The sequence below is a fragment of the Neopelma chrysocephalum genome, unplaced genomic scaffold (genome assembly GCF_003984885.1).
Source record: "Neopelma chrysocephalum unplaced genomic scaffold, ASM398488v2 Primary Assembly neopelma1_321, whole genome shotgun sequence".
NCBI lineage: Eukaryota > Metazoa > Chordata > Aves > Passeriformes > Pipridae > Neopelma > Neopelma chrysocephalum.
Genome location: NW_020897984.1, coordinates 20,042 through 34,189, shown reverse-complemented (window position 1 = coordinate 34,189; position 14,148 = coordinate 20,042). Strand labels below are relative to the sequence as shown.

The following is a 14,148-nucleotide window of genomic DNA, read 5'->3' as shown; positions in this document are numbered from 1 at the left end:
AATTCTAATTCTAATTCTAATTCTAATTCTAATTCTAATTCTAATTCCATGTTATTCTACTTTTGGCCTTCTTGGTTCCTTCCCTAAGGCAGAAAGATACCATATGATGCACCAGATGGAAGTGAAAGTTGTCCTGCCATAGACCTGAGCTGTGCAGAACATCACCCCACACATCACCACCAGCAATCCCACTACAGTGTTTCAGGTCTGAAGTTCAAATGGACTCTTTCCTCTTACAGCACTGTGTGATACTGTTAATTACCTGTTTCGACAACAGCTCTTTGCAGAGTGTGTACAGAGTGATGAACTTCCTTGCCAGAAGCCTGGCATCGAGAAACCCCTCTGCCACAAGCATGATTTCGCAGATCAGTTCAAAATCAGGGACCACCATGGCGCAGGGTCTGCAGAGGAGCAGCAGAGGTTGGCAGGGCTGCACACCATGTCTTTGCCCTCCCATAGCCCCCGGGGTTTGCCCCTGAGTTTCCAGTACAAATCCTTCCCTGCTGCAGTTACACTGCTGGGGGCTCATGTCCCCTTCTGCACTCACCGTTTGAGTTCCTCCAAGGACAGGGATCCCACAGCAACCCTGCACCTCCCCTTCCAGCCTTTTTATCTTATTGTCAATTGGACTTTTAGCTGGGGTGGCAATTAGACCCCCTGAGCATCCTCTTCCCCAGCTGAGCAGCCCAGGGGAGTGACAGGGCTGTCCCTCGGTGCCAAGGACTCCCTGATGCCAGGGCCACCACTGCACACAAACACCCTCAGCTTAGGACACGTGATGGGTGTGACCCATGAGTGCCACCACACAGGTAAGTGCTGTGGTGACACCCACCCACCTGAACAGAGCCTTCAGATTCTCAGGCAGCTCCGTGCGCCCGGCGTAGCCGGGGTTCATGGTGATGAACAGCCCAACCGACGGCACCAGCGAGATAATCTCTCCAAGGAAGTTGAATGTTTTCTTCTTGGCACGGATTGCATCTTGAATACATTTCACCTGTCAGGTGAGCAGAGGTGTTGGTGCTGGCAGCTCCCAGCTCCCTGTCCCGTGCTCTGGCTCACCTTCACCACCCCTCAAAGTGACCCTGGGATTCGTCTGTGCCAGGAATAGCACTAAGTTCTTACTGAAGCCACAACAGCAGGAGAGCTGGCCTAAAACCAGCTCCTTCCCAGTCACCCCAACTCCCTGTCCCAGGCAAAGGCAGAGCTGGGGGGTGACAGGTTACTGGGATGGGACACAGCTGGGCTGTGTGGTTCAACTGTGCCCAAATCGCCAGCACTGCTCTGCTTCCACCCAGCACCCTGTGTGCAAACAGGACACAGCGGAGAGAACAGCAGCAAGTTGTCCCACGAGTCACGTTTAGCTGGGACAGCACCCAGGACCTGAGCTGGGAAGTCTCTTGGCACCCAGTGCCACAGGGTTGTGGGAACAGCACGCACCTGCACCGCGATGACAGACAGGACCTCCACCAAAATGCGATTGAACTCGTCAAAGCAGCCCCAGGCGCCTGTCTGAGCCAGTCCCTTGTAGATGTTCCCACAGGACTGGAGAGAAACAGAGCATTAGGATGGGGCTCAGGTGCTGTGATCCTGCATGGCAGCTGCGATGGGGGGTTTGGTGAGAGCTGCTCATGCTTTATGGATTGTGCCCTTCCCTAAGGAAATGCCCCACAGTGATATGGCCCCCTGCCCCTGGGCTCCCCCGTGCTCCCAGAGACCAAACCAGGGCCCCCCTCGCCTTGGATATCCCATGGTTCTCACCTCGGTGCCACCACCCTGTTGCCCCGTGCCCTACCTTGTAGTCCATCTGCTCGGAGCAGTTGAACACGTAGACCATCATGCCCACGGCCCGGCCCAGGTCCTTGGTGGTCTCAGTCTTCCCAGTGCCTGCAGGGCCTGCGGGGGCCCCGCCCATATAGAGGTGCAGGGACTGTGTCAGGGTGATGTAGCACCTGTGAAGGGAGGACACTGAGACTGAGCAGGGCCAGTGGTGTGGCCACAGAGCCACAGGCAGCGGGATGTGGGGAGCCGAGTGCCAACCTGTCCGTCAGGGGGGTGATGACCAGCCGGGGGGTGTTCCCCAGGTACTCGTAGGCGTACTGCAGCTGAGCGTCGCAGATGTTGGCGTAGCAGTGCTTCTTGCCCTCGTCCCAGCGGTGCCGGAGCTGGGACTGCCAGGCGAATGCCTGGTCGCTCTCCACCTGCAGAGCGGCCAGATGTGGAGGGCAGGGGAGCACCGGCGCTGCCCACCCTGGCCCGCTGGGACAGCAACCTCCCACTCCTGCCTTGGGACCGTTCACCGCCTCCCAACACAACAAAAGGGTTCCCGTGCCGTGCTGGGGTGGTGAGGACCATCACTCCTCAGCCCACACCTGCCAACCACAGTGCCCAGCCCAAAAGTAATAGAATGACAGGAAGTCTGTGCTCAGAAGCGCTGAGAGACAGTGCAGTAAAAATACCCTCTTGTACCAAATACCTTCGTTTGGATCATTTTGGCCACAACGTCCCTGGAGTGGACATCAATGGTACAGATCGTCATGATCTTCATCCTGTCTCCAGGACTCAGGTTCCCAAGGAGCAGAGAAATGAGGGCATTCAGCCGAGCAATCTGGGCAAGCAAAGAAATGATGCACATAGAGATGATGCCCTCGTTTTCCCACCTCCTGGTGACTCCCAGCCTGGCAGAGGGGCTTGGGCCAGCTCTGGGTCAGGTCCAGATGATGCCAACCTGCTTTTTGTTATAGTCCTTCAGGGCATTCTCGTAGCCTTTCTGCAGACTTGAAAAGGCAACACCAACCTCTGAGGTCCACGAGATCTGGGTGCACGTCAGGGCGATCTGCAAACCACGAGGACAACACGGCCATAGAGGGGAACACACTGCCCGCACTACGGCTCAGGGCAGGTGCCTGCAGCTCCCAGGGATCCCTGTCTCCTCCTCTTCCTCCCAGAGCCTGGCTCAGCCTGGCCCCAGGCAGCAGCACCCACCTGTGCTGGGTAGTCGAACACCCACTGCTCGCGTGGCTTCGCCTCGTAGGTGACCAGGGCGCGGGGGATGAGCTGCCGCAGCGTCGAGCGCATGCGCTCCAGCACCCGGTTCAGCCAAATCTCCACCTGGGGAGCCACATCCAGCAGGGCTGAGCGAGCGGCTCCCAGCCTGCTCCCCTCAGGCTGCTCAAACCTCTCCCTGTGCAACAAGCTGCAGGAGAGGGTGCTGGCCCCGCAGGGCACATCCCATGGGAGATGAGGGAGGGTGGTCTGAGGGTGAACAGCAGAGGGGAAACCACCTTGTAACCCCCGAGGGGCTGTGAGGCTGTGCAGGTTCACAAGACTGTGCTGTTCTGCACCTCTAAGGCAGGTCCCGTTTCTGGGGTTTTTGGCCAAAAAGCTTTGTGATTACATTTTTAAACTCCTGCCAAGCTGTTAGTGCACAAGCAGCAAAAGGCTCATCCCCATCCTCAGCCTGCCCCGCCATCCCAGCAGGTGGAGGCTCCACAGAGCTCAGCTGACCTGGCCGGACAGGTCACAGTCTGCGTCGAAGGGCACGTACTCCCCGTCCCGGCTGTACATCCCCTGGGCCACCTTCAGGGGCTTCTTGTCCGAGCTCAGCTGGAAGTTCAGCTTGGCCACGCTGTCGAACAGCTTCGTCAGGTGCCGGGACACCTGAGAGCAGAGGCACAGCCACCATCAGGACCCCGTCACGCGTGGAGGTGTGACCAGCACTTGGATCTACCTGTGGGTGCTCCCCAGGCACTGCACCCCCAGGAAGGGGCATCAGGGATGGTGTTCTACCCCTTAGGGTGAAAAATGTTCTAAAACTGCTCAAACGGGTTAGCAGGGAAGAGGCAGAGGACTCCCCCCCGTGCTCACACACAACCTATACCTCAAGGGGCTCGGTCCCCTTTGATAAAATATCCAGCAGGTCCGCAGAGGAGACAAAGTAGAACCGGGGAAAAGCCAGTCTTTTGGTCTCCAGGTATTCAGCCAAGGCCTTCTCACAGACCTCCAGCCTGGAAGAAAATGGAAAAACCTGCTGTCAACCCTACATATGGGTTTTACTCTTTGCTCAGTCCTTGTTGGTGCCACTTGGGGGAATCAACCCCTTCCTCTGGCCCCCTCAAATGCTCCACTGGGATGACTGAACCCTTACCTGTCCTGCAGCTCTTCCAGCCTCTCGAGCAGCCTGGGCTTGTTGGTGCATTCAACCACATTGGGAGTTTTTTCTGCGTCAGCCATTAGCTCCTGAAGAGGAAAAACACTTCAGTCCACCTGAAGCGGCAGCGAGCCGTGGGGTGAACGTGGAGTGGGAATGGGATTCGCACTCGGAAATCTTGGTCGATGGTATCAAACTTCTTTGACTCCTCTGGCAGTTGGTTGCGGGTGTCTTCGGAGGCGATGAATATTGTCTCCAGGTGACCCCACTTCCTCTGCACCTCAAACCAGGTGCTGATAACGGCGTCAGCTGTCGACAGCTTCTGCTGCCAGTCCTGTGCCTCCCGGAGGAAGAAGGCTCGGTACTTGGAGGCCAACACGTTCTGCAGCTGCACTTGGTTGTCCTCCAGCGTCTCGATGAGCAACTCATCCGCCTTGAGCAGTGGGAGTCCAGTCCTGCTGTGGGGCTCGTACTCGAACTGCATTGCTGCCCAGGTGGTATCCAGGGTATTCAGCACCTGCAGTCGGGGCAGAAGGATGAGCTGGGTGCCCCGGTGCTGGGTCCAGCCCCTGAGGGAAGGCAGGGTGGCAGAGGGACACCTGCTCCAGGTAGTGGCTCCATGAACTTCCTGCTGCCTGTGCACTCCAGTCCCAAGAGCCAGAACACGAGCGCTCGTCAGCCACAGAGCCGCATTGGCACAGGGCTCTCAGCAAAGCAGGGCAGGAGCCGAGCCCTGTTTACCTTCTCCATCCCTGCCTCCTTGGTGGCTTTGTCCACGATGCCGCGAACCTCCTCCTCGAACTTGTGCAGGTTCAGCTGCAGCAGATCCGCCAGGGTGGTGTCCTCAGACATGGTGAAGTCCACCTGGAGAGGAACCGGCATGGTCGGGGCATGGACTCCCCTCCGGGGAGAGGCAATCCCGCAGCTCACCCAAATGAGCTCATCAACACCTGCGTTTGGAGACCCTACACAAATATTTGCATGTGGCCAGATTTAAACCCGATGGCACCCTTCCCTTGCTGGGTGTGGATCTCAGGAGCCTCTTGGGCCAGGGGCTGGAGCCAGGGATGGGTGGGAAGGCTTGGGAGCACCTTAGTTGCCTGCACAAGCTCCTGCCAGTGGCGGTCCCTGATGGCTGGGTTCTGCAGCTCGCTCACGGCGCGCAGAGACGTGATCATGTTCTTCATGTTGCTGTCCAGCCCTGTGAACGCGTCCCAGCTCTTCACCTCCTTATCCAAGCTCCGGATGTCTTTGGCAAATTTCTTGCACTCAATATCCATATCCTCAACATTGAGCTCACTCCACCTGGTTGTCTTCCAGGTCTCAATGCTCATGTTCACCTGGACCCCGGATACATTTTCACAGACACGTGATTAGCAGAAGCATTCCTGCCCAGAACGAAGAGCAGCGTACCCAGTGCCCACGTGCCCCACGGGTGCACACACCCTGCAGCTGTGCTGGGGTGTGCAGCCCCCCACCCCTGTCTCATCCTCCCTCTGACAGCCATGAGCTCTCTAAGGAGCTACAACAGCTCTGTGTCTTTGGCTGGCAATGCCTGGCTGGCGCTGGGTGCCTGTGCTGGGTGCCCGTGCCAGCCAAGAGCAGCCTGCTGCCCAGCCCTTGCCTGCAGGGAGTGCTGTGCATGGTGTCCTGGCTCCCCGACCGTGGCACGTACCAGGCTGACCATGTCCCAGAGCTCCTTCAGCAGGCGCAGCTCCTTGCGACACGCTTTGAGCTGTTTGTACTCTGGGACTGGCACCTCAAACAGCCCAGCTGAGGAGGCCAGGGCTGCCATCTCACCCTCCATGGCCGTGACCTTCTTCTGTTGCTGGATGGAGAAAAGGAGAAGGTTTCAGCCAGAGACTGTGAGCCAGGGACATGTCTCCTACTCCAGTGGTGGCCCCATCCCTGCTGCAGGGCCAGATCCTCCCTGTTGGGCTGGGAGCTGGAGCCAAACCCAGAGCAGCTGCCCCACCCCAGCACCCAATGCCAGGGATGGCCATGCAGTGCCAGGGGGGACCCTAGTGGCCCTGCTGTCCTCTTCCCCTTTCTTACCCTGTTCAGTGACTTGTAGGGGTGCGGGTCCGTGTATGAAAATGGGCCTTTTGCCTGGAAAGTCTCCCGGAAAGCGAGCTGCTGGGCCTGTGTGGGAGGATGGGGCTCAGGGGGACAGTCGGGACCCGGCAGTCGGGAAGAGCAGCGGGGTCTTCCCGAAGCTGCTGAAGAGCTGCCCCTGTGCCCCCAGCCCCCAGGCAGGCACCTCGAACTCCTGGCACTTCCCTCGGAGGACGGCAGCCTCGCTGGCTTGCAGGGGGGCCGCGCTGTCCGCGACCCGCAGGCACAGCCTCTTGTTGTTCTCCCAGCGCCCAGGCAGGTTCTGCAGTGGGCACCGTGTGGGGTCACCGGTCTGGCCCCAGGGAGCCTCTGCCCATCTCCCCACACCCCCAGCAGCCTACTTTAAGTTGCAGGTGGATCTGCTCCGGCATCTCATCCCCGTAAGTCTGGAGCAGGTCAACTGTTTCCTTCAGGGGCTCAAACATGCAGTCGGTCACTGCCTGCCTCTCCCTGACCTTTGCCAGGTGTCCCATCACTGCCACCAGCCCATCATAGTCTCCCTCCTCCAGAGGTTTACTCAAGCCGGCAGTAGACTCTTTGATGAAATCCTCCAGCTCCTGGAGACTGGGAGGACAATGGCACTCACCAGGCGTCCCTGACGGGGCTCAGGGCTCACCCTGCAGGGCCAGGGCATGGCACCCCATGGACTCGGCCCTGATGGTGCCTGGAACCTTCACCCCCACCTCCACAACTCTGTCCCCTGCAGCCAGCCCTGCCGTGGCACACAGGTGCCTGTGCCACAGCCCAGCTGAGCTCTGGTCAATGGGAGTGCCACATCCCCAGGCCAGGGCTCACCAGGCCCTTACCTGGAGGTGACGTGGTGGGCGAGGTACTGCCTGAGCACCAGGCTCTGGCCCTTGATGGCATCCAGCAGCGCTTTCTTGAAGAGGCGACAGTCGCTCTGCAGCCACCCCCCAAACACTGTGGTGTCAGCAAACCCCAACACCTCCTCGTGCAGCGCCTCCAGTGCATCGATCTGAGGACAAGAGCAGGTCACAGCCCACGGCTGCCACCTCCCTGGGCACCTCGTGTCCTTCAGGGCAACCCAAGCACCCAGCACATCCCCAGGAACTCATCCCACACCTCCTGCTTAAAGAGCTGGAGGGACGGGATCCCAGACGCCGCAGGCTCTTCTGGCTGCGGCTCTGGCTGCGTCTCTTCAGGCCCGGGGGCACTGCCCAAGGTAAGGAAGCGCTGCAGGAACTCCTCAGGGGTCTCCTGCCACAGGTGGGAGTGCTCCTCAAAGCTGGCACTGAACTCCTCGCCCTCTGCCATCGTGCTGACCACCAGCGACACCACCTTGTCCCGCATCCTCCCCAGCTCTGGCTGCTCCTCCACCGCGGTCTGAGGGACGGGCAGAGCTTGGGGATCAGCTGGGGGCACCGGGCTCCTCACCCCCCTCCCGCTGAGCCGGCCATGGACCCACCTTATAGCTGACTGCCCCCTCCAGGAGCCGTGGCATGGCAGCCACTGCTGCCTCAGTGTCCCCGAGCAGCCCCTCCATCAGCGTCAGGAAGCTGTCGCCAGCCCCCACCTCCAGGGAAGGCTGGTACCGCACCCGGCCCTCGCTCAGCTCCATCTGCACCTCGAACAACGGGAACACCTCGGCCTGGAAAAGGGCAGTGCCTGGCACGGGGCTTCATGTCCCACGGCCCCCAGCCCTGCAAGTGACGGGGACACCGGGGGACACCAGCCCTGCTGGGGAGCACTGCCACAGGCACGTTTGGCCACTCAGCAAACTGACAGTGAGCGGTGGGACACCCCAAGCCCACCACACCCGCTGCAGGCACATTGGGACCTACATCACGGCTCATGTTGCTGAGCAGCATCTGTAGGGATTTCTGGACAAATCTGCAGAGCCCATCCAGCACGATTCTGTCTAAGTGTCCCACATACTTCAGCCATATCTGCGAGGACTTGTCAGCCTTAAACAGAGTTGCATTCTCCTGCCACGGGAAAACCAGCGAGTGTTTGTCAGTGAACATCCAGCAAAGGCACTGGCTCCTGGCACTGCAGGCCAAGCCTTCCTTGTGGCCCCTGTGGGCCCATCCAACACTCCATCCCGTGGGCCTCACCTCCACCATCCCCTGGATCCTCGTGCCCGTGTTCTCGATGACAGTGCGGCGCTCGGTTAAGGCGCTTTCTCTCCCATCCAGGTCCAGGAATGGAGCTGTCTTGTGGTCCCTCCTTCTAAACAAGGGAGTGGCCGAGCAGTCCTGCAGGGAGGAGAGAATGGGGCTGCTCTGCTGAGCCAGGGAAAGGAAAATCCCAGCTGGATGTGTCCCGGAAAGATGCTTGTGAAGCACTATCAAATGTTACCTCCATCAGCTGGGTGATGTTACTCAGGTTCAGCTTTGCTCTCTGGACCCGTCTCTGCAGGTCTTGCAGGGTGTCCCTTATGTCCTGGATGTATTCCATGACACCTGGGAGAAAAACGCACCCATGAACAGGTTGTGCAGACACCTCCAGGGGTGCAAGAGCCCAGACGGTGTTGGGGACCCCCCAGAGGCAGAGAGGATCCCCAGCCTTGGATGGCCGAGGTGGGGGTCGGTACCTTCGTGGTTCCAGAACAGGGACTGCTCAGCGCTGGCCAGGCGCCCGTCCAGGGCCTCCAGCTCCCCCGTCACCAGGGGCTGCTCCACCGGCAGCAGCCGCTGCTTCACCTGGGGCCAACACAGCCACAGGTGAGTGCCCAGGTGGAGCAGGGACCCTGCTCCAGCCCAGCACCGAGGAACAGGGTCCCCACCCCTCCAACACAGAACTGGGGGGCGGGAGGAGGACGGCAGCAGCCACAGCTTGTCCTGCCCACAGGATGGGCAGGGACCTGAGGTGCCAGTGGTGTGCCTGTGGTACCCCAATCCCCCAGCCCCTCTCAGCCTGGCTGGGGCTCGGGGCATGGAAAAGCAGCAGGGTGGTCTCCCTGTCAGAACCTGCCTCATTGTACCAGCCCACGATGAGCGCCAGGTTGTCCCCAAGCTTTTGGAAAGTCTCATTTTGGGAGAAGAGTTGCTCGGCACTCTCCGGGATGTCCTGCTGCTGCTGGATTTTCAGGTACTTCACCTCCCGCAGGACAGCAATGAGCTGTGAGACACCAGGAAGGGGTTTGTTGGCAAAACCCACCACGCCTCAGGCAGCCCCTGAGACTGCAGGATTCACTCTGGGGTGAGGGATCGCTGGTGTTCCCCATGCCAGCACCAACCTCTTTGCTGAAGTTCACACTGAGCAGGGCAGAGTCGGGGTCCCTCCGGAGCAAGGGCTGCTCCAGGCTGAAGTGGCATTCCTTGCCAGCTCCACATGCCCACTCCCTGTAAGCCCTCTTGCCGTAATCTTGCAGCAGCCCCATCATTTCCTCATACTTCCCAGCCACCAGCTCAGCCTCAGCACCCACCATGGCACTGTCAGGGTCACAATAAAGCAGCAGCTGCTGCAGCAGGACATGGGAGAGGACCCAGGCCAGGCTGGATCCTGCCCGGTTTCTGCCCCACGTCCCCATGGGGTGCCAGGGGACCTGCACGTACGGGTGGTCGATGGCCAGCAAGTCCCTGCGTGGCCCCTCCAGGCGCTGCTGCAGCTCCAGAGCCCATTTCATCTGCCCGGCCACGGGGGGCAGGTTCTTGTGGATGGGTGGGGCCCCCCCGGGGGGCGGCCGGGACACGGCCTGGGCATCGTACAGCACCTTCACACTCTCCAGCTCAGCCTCGAACATTCCCAGCAGGGCCCCGTAGCAGGGGGAAGCCTCAGCTCTGACCAGGGGTCGCTCCAGCACAGAGGCAAACATGCGCACCAGCTGTGGGAGAGAGAGGTGCTGGTTCCTGTGCCCTGGAGCACCCCTGGGACCCCCGTGACCCCCGGCCCCTGCGGGTGCCAGGCTGCCAAGCTGGGGTACAGGTACCTTCACGGCGCCTGACAGGTTGTTGCAGTCATCAAAGCCCCGGCAGAAGACAGCAGCCAGCTGCCTGTTCGCATCCTGAACCTTCCTCTGGAACTCTGCAAAGTCTCTGTTCCATTGCTGCCAGCAAGAGCGAAATGATTTAAACTGGCACAGCCCCTGTGCCTCCTTCCCAGATCCTTCCTGAAATGTTTGCTAAACTTGGAGGGCCCAGAGCCCCACGACCTGCCCCAGAGCCAGCCCTGTGCTGCTGTGGGACAGTCCCATGGGCTGCTCTGCAGCAATCTCAGCAATCTCAGCAAGAGATTTTTTTCTTCTCACTTAGCAAATGTTTACACCTCCATCCCAGCATCCATTACATTTCCATCCCAGCAACTGCTCACCTCTTCACTGGGATCCAAGGGATCATATTTGCAATCAGCAAAACTCTTGGTGACTTCACAGATCTCTTCGGAGATCCGCAACACCCAGTTCCCAAGGAAGTTTCCTCGCACCCCTCCCAGAACTGTCTTCTCCAGCTTCAGGAAGTCAATGGCTGCCTGGAACAGCTCCTGGCAAGCACAAACCCCCATTTCACTTGGCTCCCCCTGTCCCAGGCTGCAGGTGCAGGAGCTGCAGCACTGGCACAGGGCTGCATCCTGCCCATTCACCATTCCTGAGGAGCATTCTCCCAGGGATGCTCCCTGGCCTGGCTGGGGGGTGCCCCTCCTGTCCTGGGGGCTCAGGGCCAGGAGGGCTGTGCCAGGAATGGTGCCACAGTGCTCCCAGCAATGTCCCATGGCATCAGCGGCCCCAGCCCACCCAGTGCTGCTCTCAGGGACCACCCTGGGATCCCCAGGGCAGGGAAGGCCCAGCTGCAGCTGGCACTGTGCCCCAAAATGCTGTGCTGTCACCTCGATGGTCTTGAGCCGGTGCAAGAAGGCGTCCATCCTCCTGAAGGTACGGGTGGGGGGGAACTCCCACAGCTCTGGCTCCTCCTGGGAGGGGAAAGGGTCTGTCAGTCAGTGGGGCTGGCGTGGAGGGGGCCGGGTGCCTGCACAGTCCCTACACTCACTGGGAACAACGTGGGCATCAGGTTGGAGCAGTAAGTGCTGTAGGACTGGAAGAACTTCTCTATTGTGGAGATGCTCAGTTTGATTCCCTCCAGGGTCTCCTGGGGTTCTCCTTGCAGCCCCTTCAGCACGTCCTCAGGGCTCAGGAACTTCTGGGTCTGGGACAGACAGATGCAGGCAGGGACTATTGTCAGGAGGGTGTGAAGGCTCCTCCTGTCCCCTTCATCCCCATGGCCTTGCTGGTTGCCACCTGCAGCCCGTGCCTGCCCCAGACCCCCCCAGCCCTACAAGGGCCTCTGCTGTTCCCTTGTCTGGGGTGTCTCTGTGTCACCACAGCTGGATTCCCCACATCTGTCCCAGTGGGGCAGCTGGAGGGGGTGTGGGTCGGTGCTGGGGCTGTACCACGGTGATGAGGAGGTTGCAGATCTCCTGCAGGACACGGGCTACGTGGGCAGGTGAGTGGTAGAGCTGGCAGTGAACCCGGAGCAGGCAGACAGTGCACAGCACCTTGGGCACAAAGGGCAGCACCTGTGGGAGCAGAGCCCCATCAGTGTGGGGACGTGGCAGAGCTGGGGGCACGTGCCCCCCCCGCAGCCTCTGGGGCTCTGCACCACCACCCAGATGAGGCAGCCAGGCTGTGCCTGGTTATTTTGCCACATTATTTACCTGGGAATAATCCGCTTGTTCCACCTCCTCCAGCAGCACCTGCAGCGGTTGCAGATGGAGGCTGACATCTTTGGCTTCCTCCAGGCCTGAGACAGGGAGAAAACTCTGGGTCAGGATGGGGATGCCTTGTCAGAGGCAGCCACCACCACATCACAGGGCCTCACCAGCATTGACGGCCTTGAACATGTTCTGCAACGATGGCCAGTAGCAGCTGTTGGCCTTCTCCAGCGTCTTGGCCAGCACTGTCACTTGGGGCGAGAGCAGCTGGCACAGGAGAGGTGGGGGGTTCAGCATGGGGGGCTCAGCACGGGGGGCTCAGCACGGGGGGCTCAGCATGGGGGGCTCAGCACGGGGGGCTCAGCACGGGGACATGCGGGTGAGGCAGTACCTGGTCATTGATACACTGCAGGTTGGTCATCCTCGTCTGCCAGAACTCGAACTCGACCCTGGGCAGGGGGTGCACTCCCTCCAGCAGCAGCCGTGCCGAGTCCTGGCTCAGGATCTCTTCGATCATCTGGGACCACTCGACGATGACGGTCTCGATGGAGTGCAGCACTGGGCCGTCCGCAGGCCCCACCAGGCTGAAAGGCAGACAGGTTATGCCCCTGGTTATGGCAGGTTATGGCAGACAGGAGCCATAAACTGCCCCAGGGGAACCCCAAACAGCCGGGGGAGCCCCTCGTGCCTGCTTGTGCGGAGGCCTGGCATGGGCCCCTCAAACCTTCTCTGCTGCAGGGGTGGCTGTGCCCAGGGGTGTGCAGGGACTAAGCCAGTGTCCCGGCTCCTGTCCCTCCCTGAGGGACTCGTGCTGCCTGGGCCCCTGTTTGCCTTTTCTGGCACCAAGCGGTGCCAGCAGCACCCACCAGTCCAAGGCGGCACCGGAGTCGTCCCAGCTGATCAGGTGCTCGGGCAGCGGGAGCAGCGGCTTCCCCTGGATCTTCCCACCCATCATAAACATCTTGTTCTGCAGCTGCTGGGTCTGTTGCACAACATCCTCCGCCACCATCTTGGGCCAGTTGAGCCCCTGCTCCTCACTCAGGAGCAGGGGGGACACGACCTGGAGGACAAGGCTGGTTTGGTGCTCTCTCAGGCACTCCTGTGCTCAGTGGGCAGTCGTGCTGCCCGTCCCTGTGTCCCCTCTCGCTGCCCATCACAGCACAGCCTCAGCCCAGCCACAGCTCCAGCGGCCACTAATGGGTTTTCCTGATGTTTCTGTCCTCAGTGTGACCAGGAGTCCCCTTGGTCTGGGTTTCCAGCTCTCACGGGCTGGGAAGTGTTGGGAGCGGCACAGTGAGAGCACCCAGCGGGGTCAGGGGCTGGAACACAGGCAAAAGCCCCCGGCACTGAAGGGGAATCATGGGGGCTCCTGGGGCCAGTGCAACTTTTGGGTGCTCTGGGCTGGCAGTGGGAATATTCGTGGGAAGTTTGAGAGAAATCCACTCAGACATTTCCCAGATGTGGGGCAGGGGACATTACAGTGAGCTTCTAAAACCACAGGGAGGAAGTGATCCAGTTGGGCCCAGGAGAAAACTGGGCTGGTGACCTTCCCCCAGCTCTTGTCCTGGTGGGGCTCATTCAGCCCGGCACAGGAGCCGCCCAAAGGTCAGGGCCAGTGCCTGGGGCAAGCTTTTTCTATAAATTTCAGTTTCTTTTGCAGACCACCTGGAATTTTGGCTTTAGCAGTCTGCACCAGGCATCCCGGCACAGCATTGTGCCCGGGGAGCTCAGCTCATCCCCCTCGCCCCAAACCTGTGCCTGTGCGGGCAACCCACCTCCAGCAGCACGGTGATGAGCTGCTCCACGGGCGAGGGGCCAATGTCTCCCACCAGCAGACCGCTCTGGCAGTTCTCCTGGGTGATGGTCTCCCCCTTCTTCTTCACAAAGTAGATGCCCTTGCTCTTTAGGGCAGCTGGGAAGCCCGTAGTGGGCAGGAGCTGCCCGGAGGGGTTCAGCCCCAACACCACCTCCAGCGCATCCTGCTGTTTGAAGAACTTGTCCAGCATGGTCGTGACCTCCTCGCTGCTCACAAACTTGCCCCACTTGTCCGTCGAGACGCGCAGCAACGCCGTGACCAAGCTCTCCATGAAAGCAAGCCGCGGGTCCTGCCCGGCCGACATTGCGGCGGCACCGCGACCCCGCAGCACCTGGGGGGATCCAGCGTGCGGACCCCGCTCACATAGAGCCTGCGCCGACCCCACCCCCCGACCCTCCCCGGTGCCCGTCCCACCCCTCCACTGCCCGTCCCGACCCCCCGACCCTCCCCGCTGCCCGTCCCACCC

General features: G+C 60.4%; 1 protein-coding gene across 1 annotated transcript in view; it reads right to left on the bottom strand.

Annotated features, from left to right (window-relative positions):
• The window catches only part of DNAH17 (dynein axonemal heavy chain 17), a 31,986-nt gene that overhangs the window by 17,504 nt on the left and 334 nt on the right, over positions 1-14,148 (bottom strand). The window contains 38 exon segments of the mRNA XM_027705196.1: positions 263-401; positions 837-994; positions 1,438-1,542; positions 1,793-1,949; positions 2,038-2,198; positions 2,474-2,605; positions 2,726-2,833; positions 2,983-3,108; positions 3,505-3,657; positions 3,878-4,004; positions 4,145-4,236; positions 4,317-4,664; positions 4,889-5,011; positions 5,239-5,487; positions 5,823-5,975; positions 6,203-6,289; positions 6,408-6,524; positions 6,604-6,826; positions 7,069-7,238; positions 7,346-7,606; positions 7,689-7,871; positions 8,065-8,208; positions 8,338-8,478; positions 8,582-8,685; positions 8,817-8,925; positions 9,197-9,343; positions 9,462-9,657; positions 9,781-10,049; positions 10,155-10,271; positions 10,535-10,702; positions 11,045-11,128; positions 11,206-11,361; positions 11,606-11,731; positions 11,870-11,955; positions 12,034-12,133; positions 12,258-12,450; positions 12,733-12,926; positions 13,642-14,013. Of these exon segments, the coding sequence (XP_027560997.1) occupies positions 263-401; positions 837-994; positions 1,438-1,542; positions 1,793-1,949; positions 2,038-2,198; positions 2,474-2,605; positions 2,726-2,833; positions 2,983-3,108; positions 3,505-3,657; positions 3,878-4,004; positions 4,145-4,236; positions 4,317-4,664; positions 4,889-5,011; positions 5,239-5,487; positions 5,823-5,975; positions 6,203-6,289; positions 6,408-6,524; positions 6,604-6,826; positions 7,069-7,238; positions 7,346-7,606; positions 7,689-7,871; positions 8,065-8,208; positions 8,338-8,478; positions 8,582-8,685; positions 8,817-8,925; positions 9,197-9,343; positions 9,462-9,657; positions 9,781-10,049; positions 10,155-10,271; positions 10,535-10,702; positions 11,045-11,128; positions 11,206-11,361; positions 11,606-11,731; positions 11,870-11,955; positions 12,034-12,133; positions 12,258-12,450; positions 12,733-12,926; positions 13,642-13,986 (6,051 nt within the window). The 5' untranslated portion in view covers positions 13,987-14,013.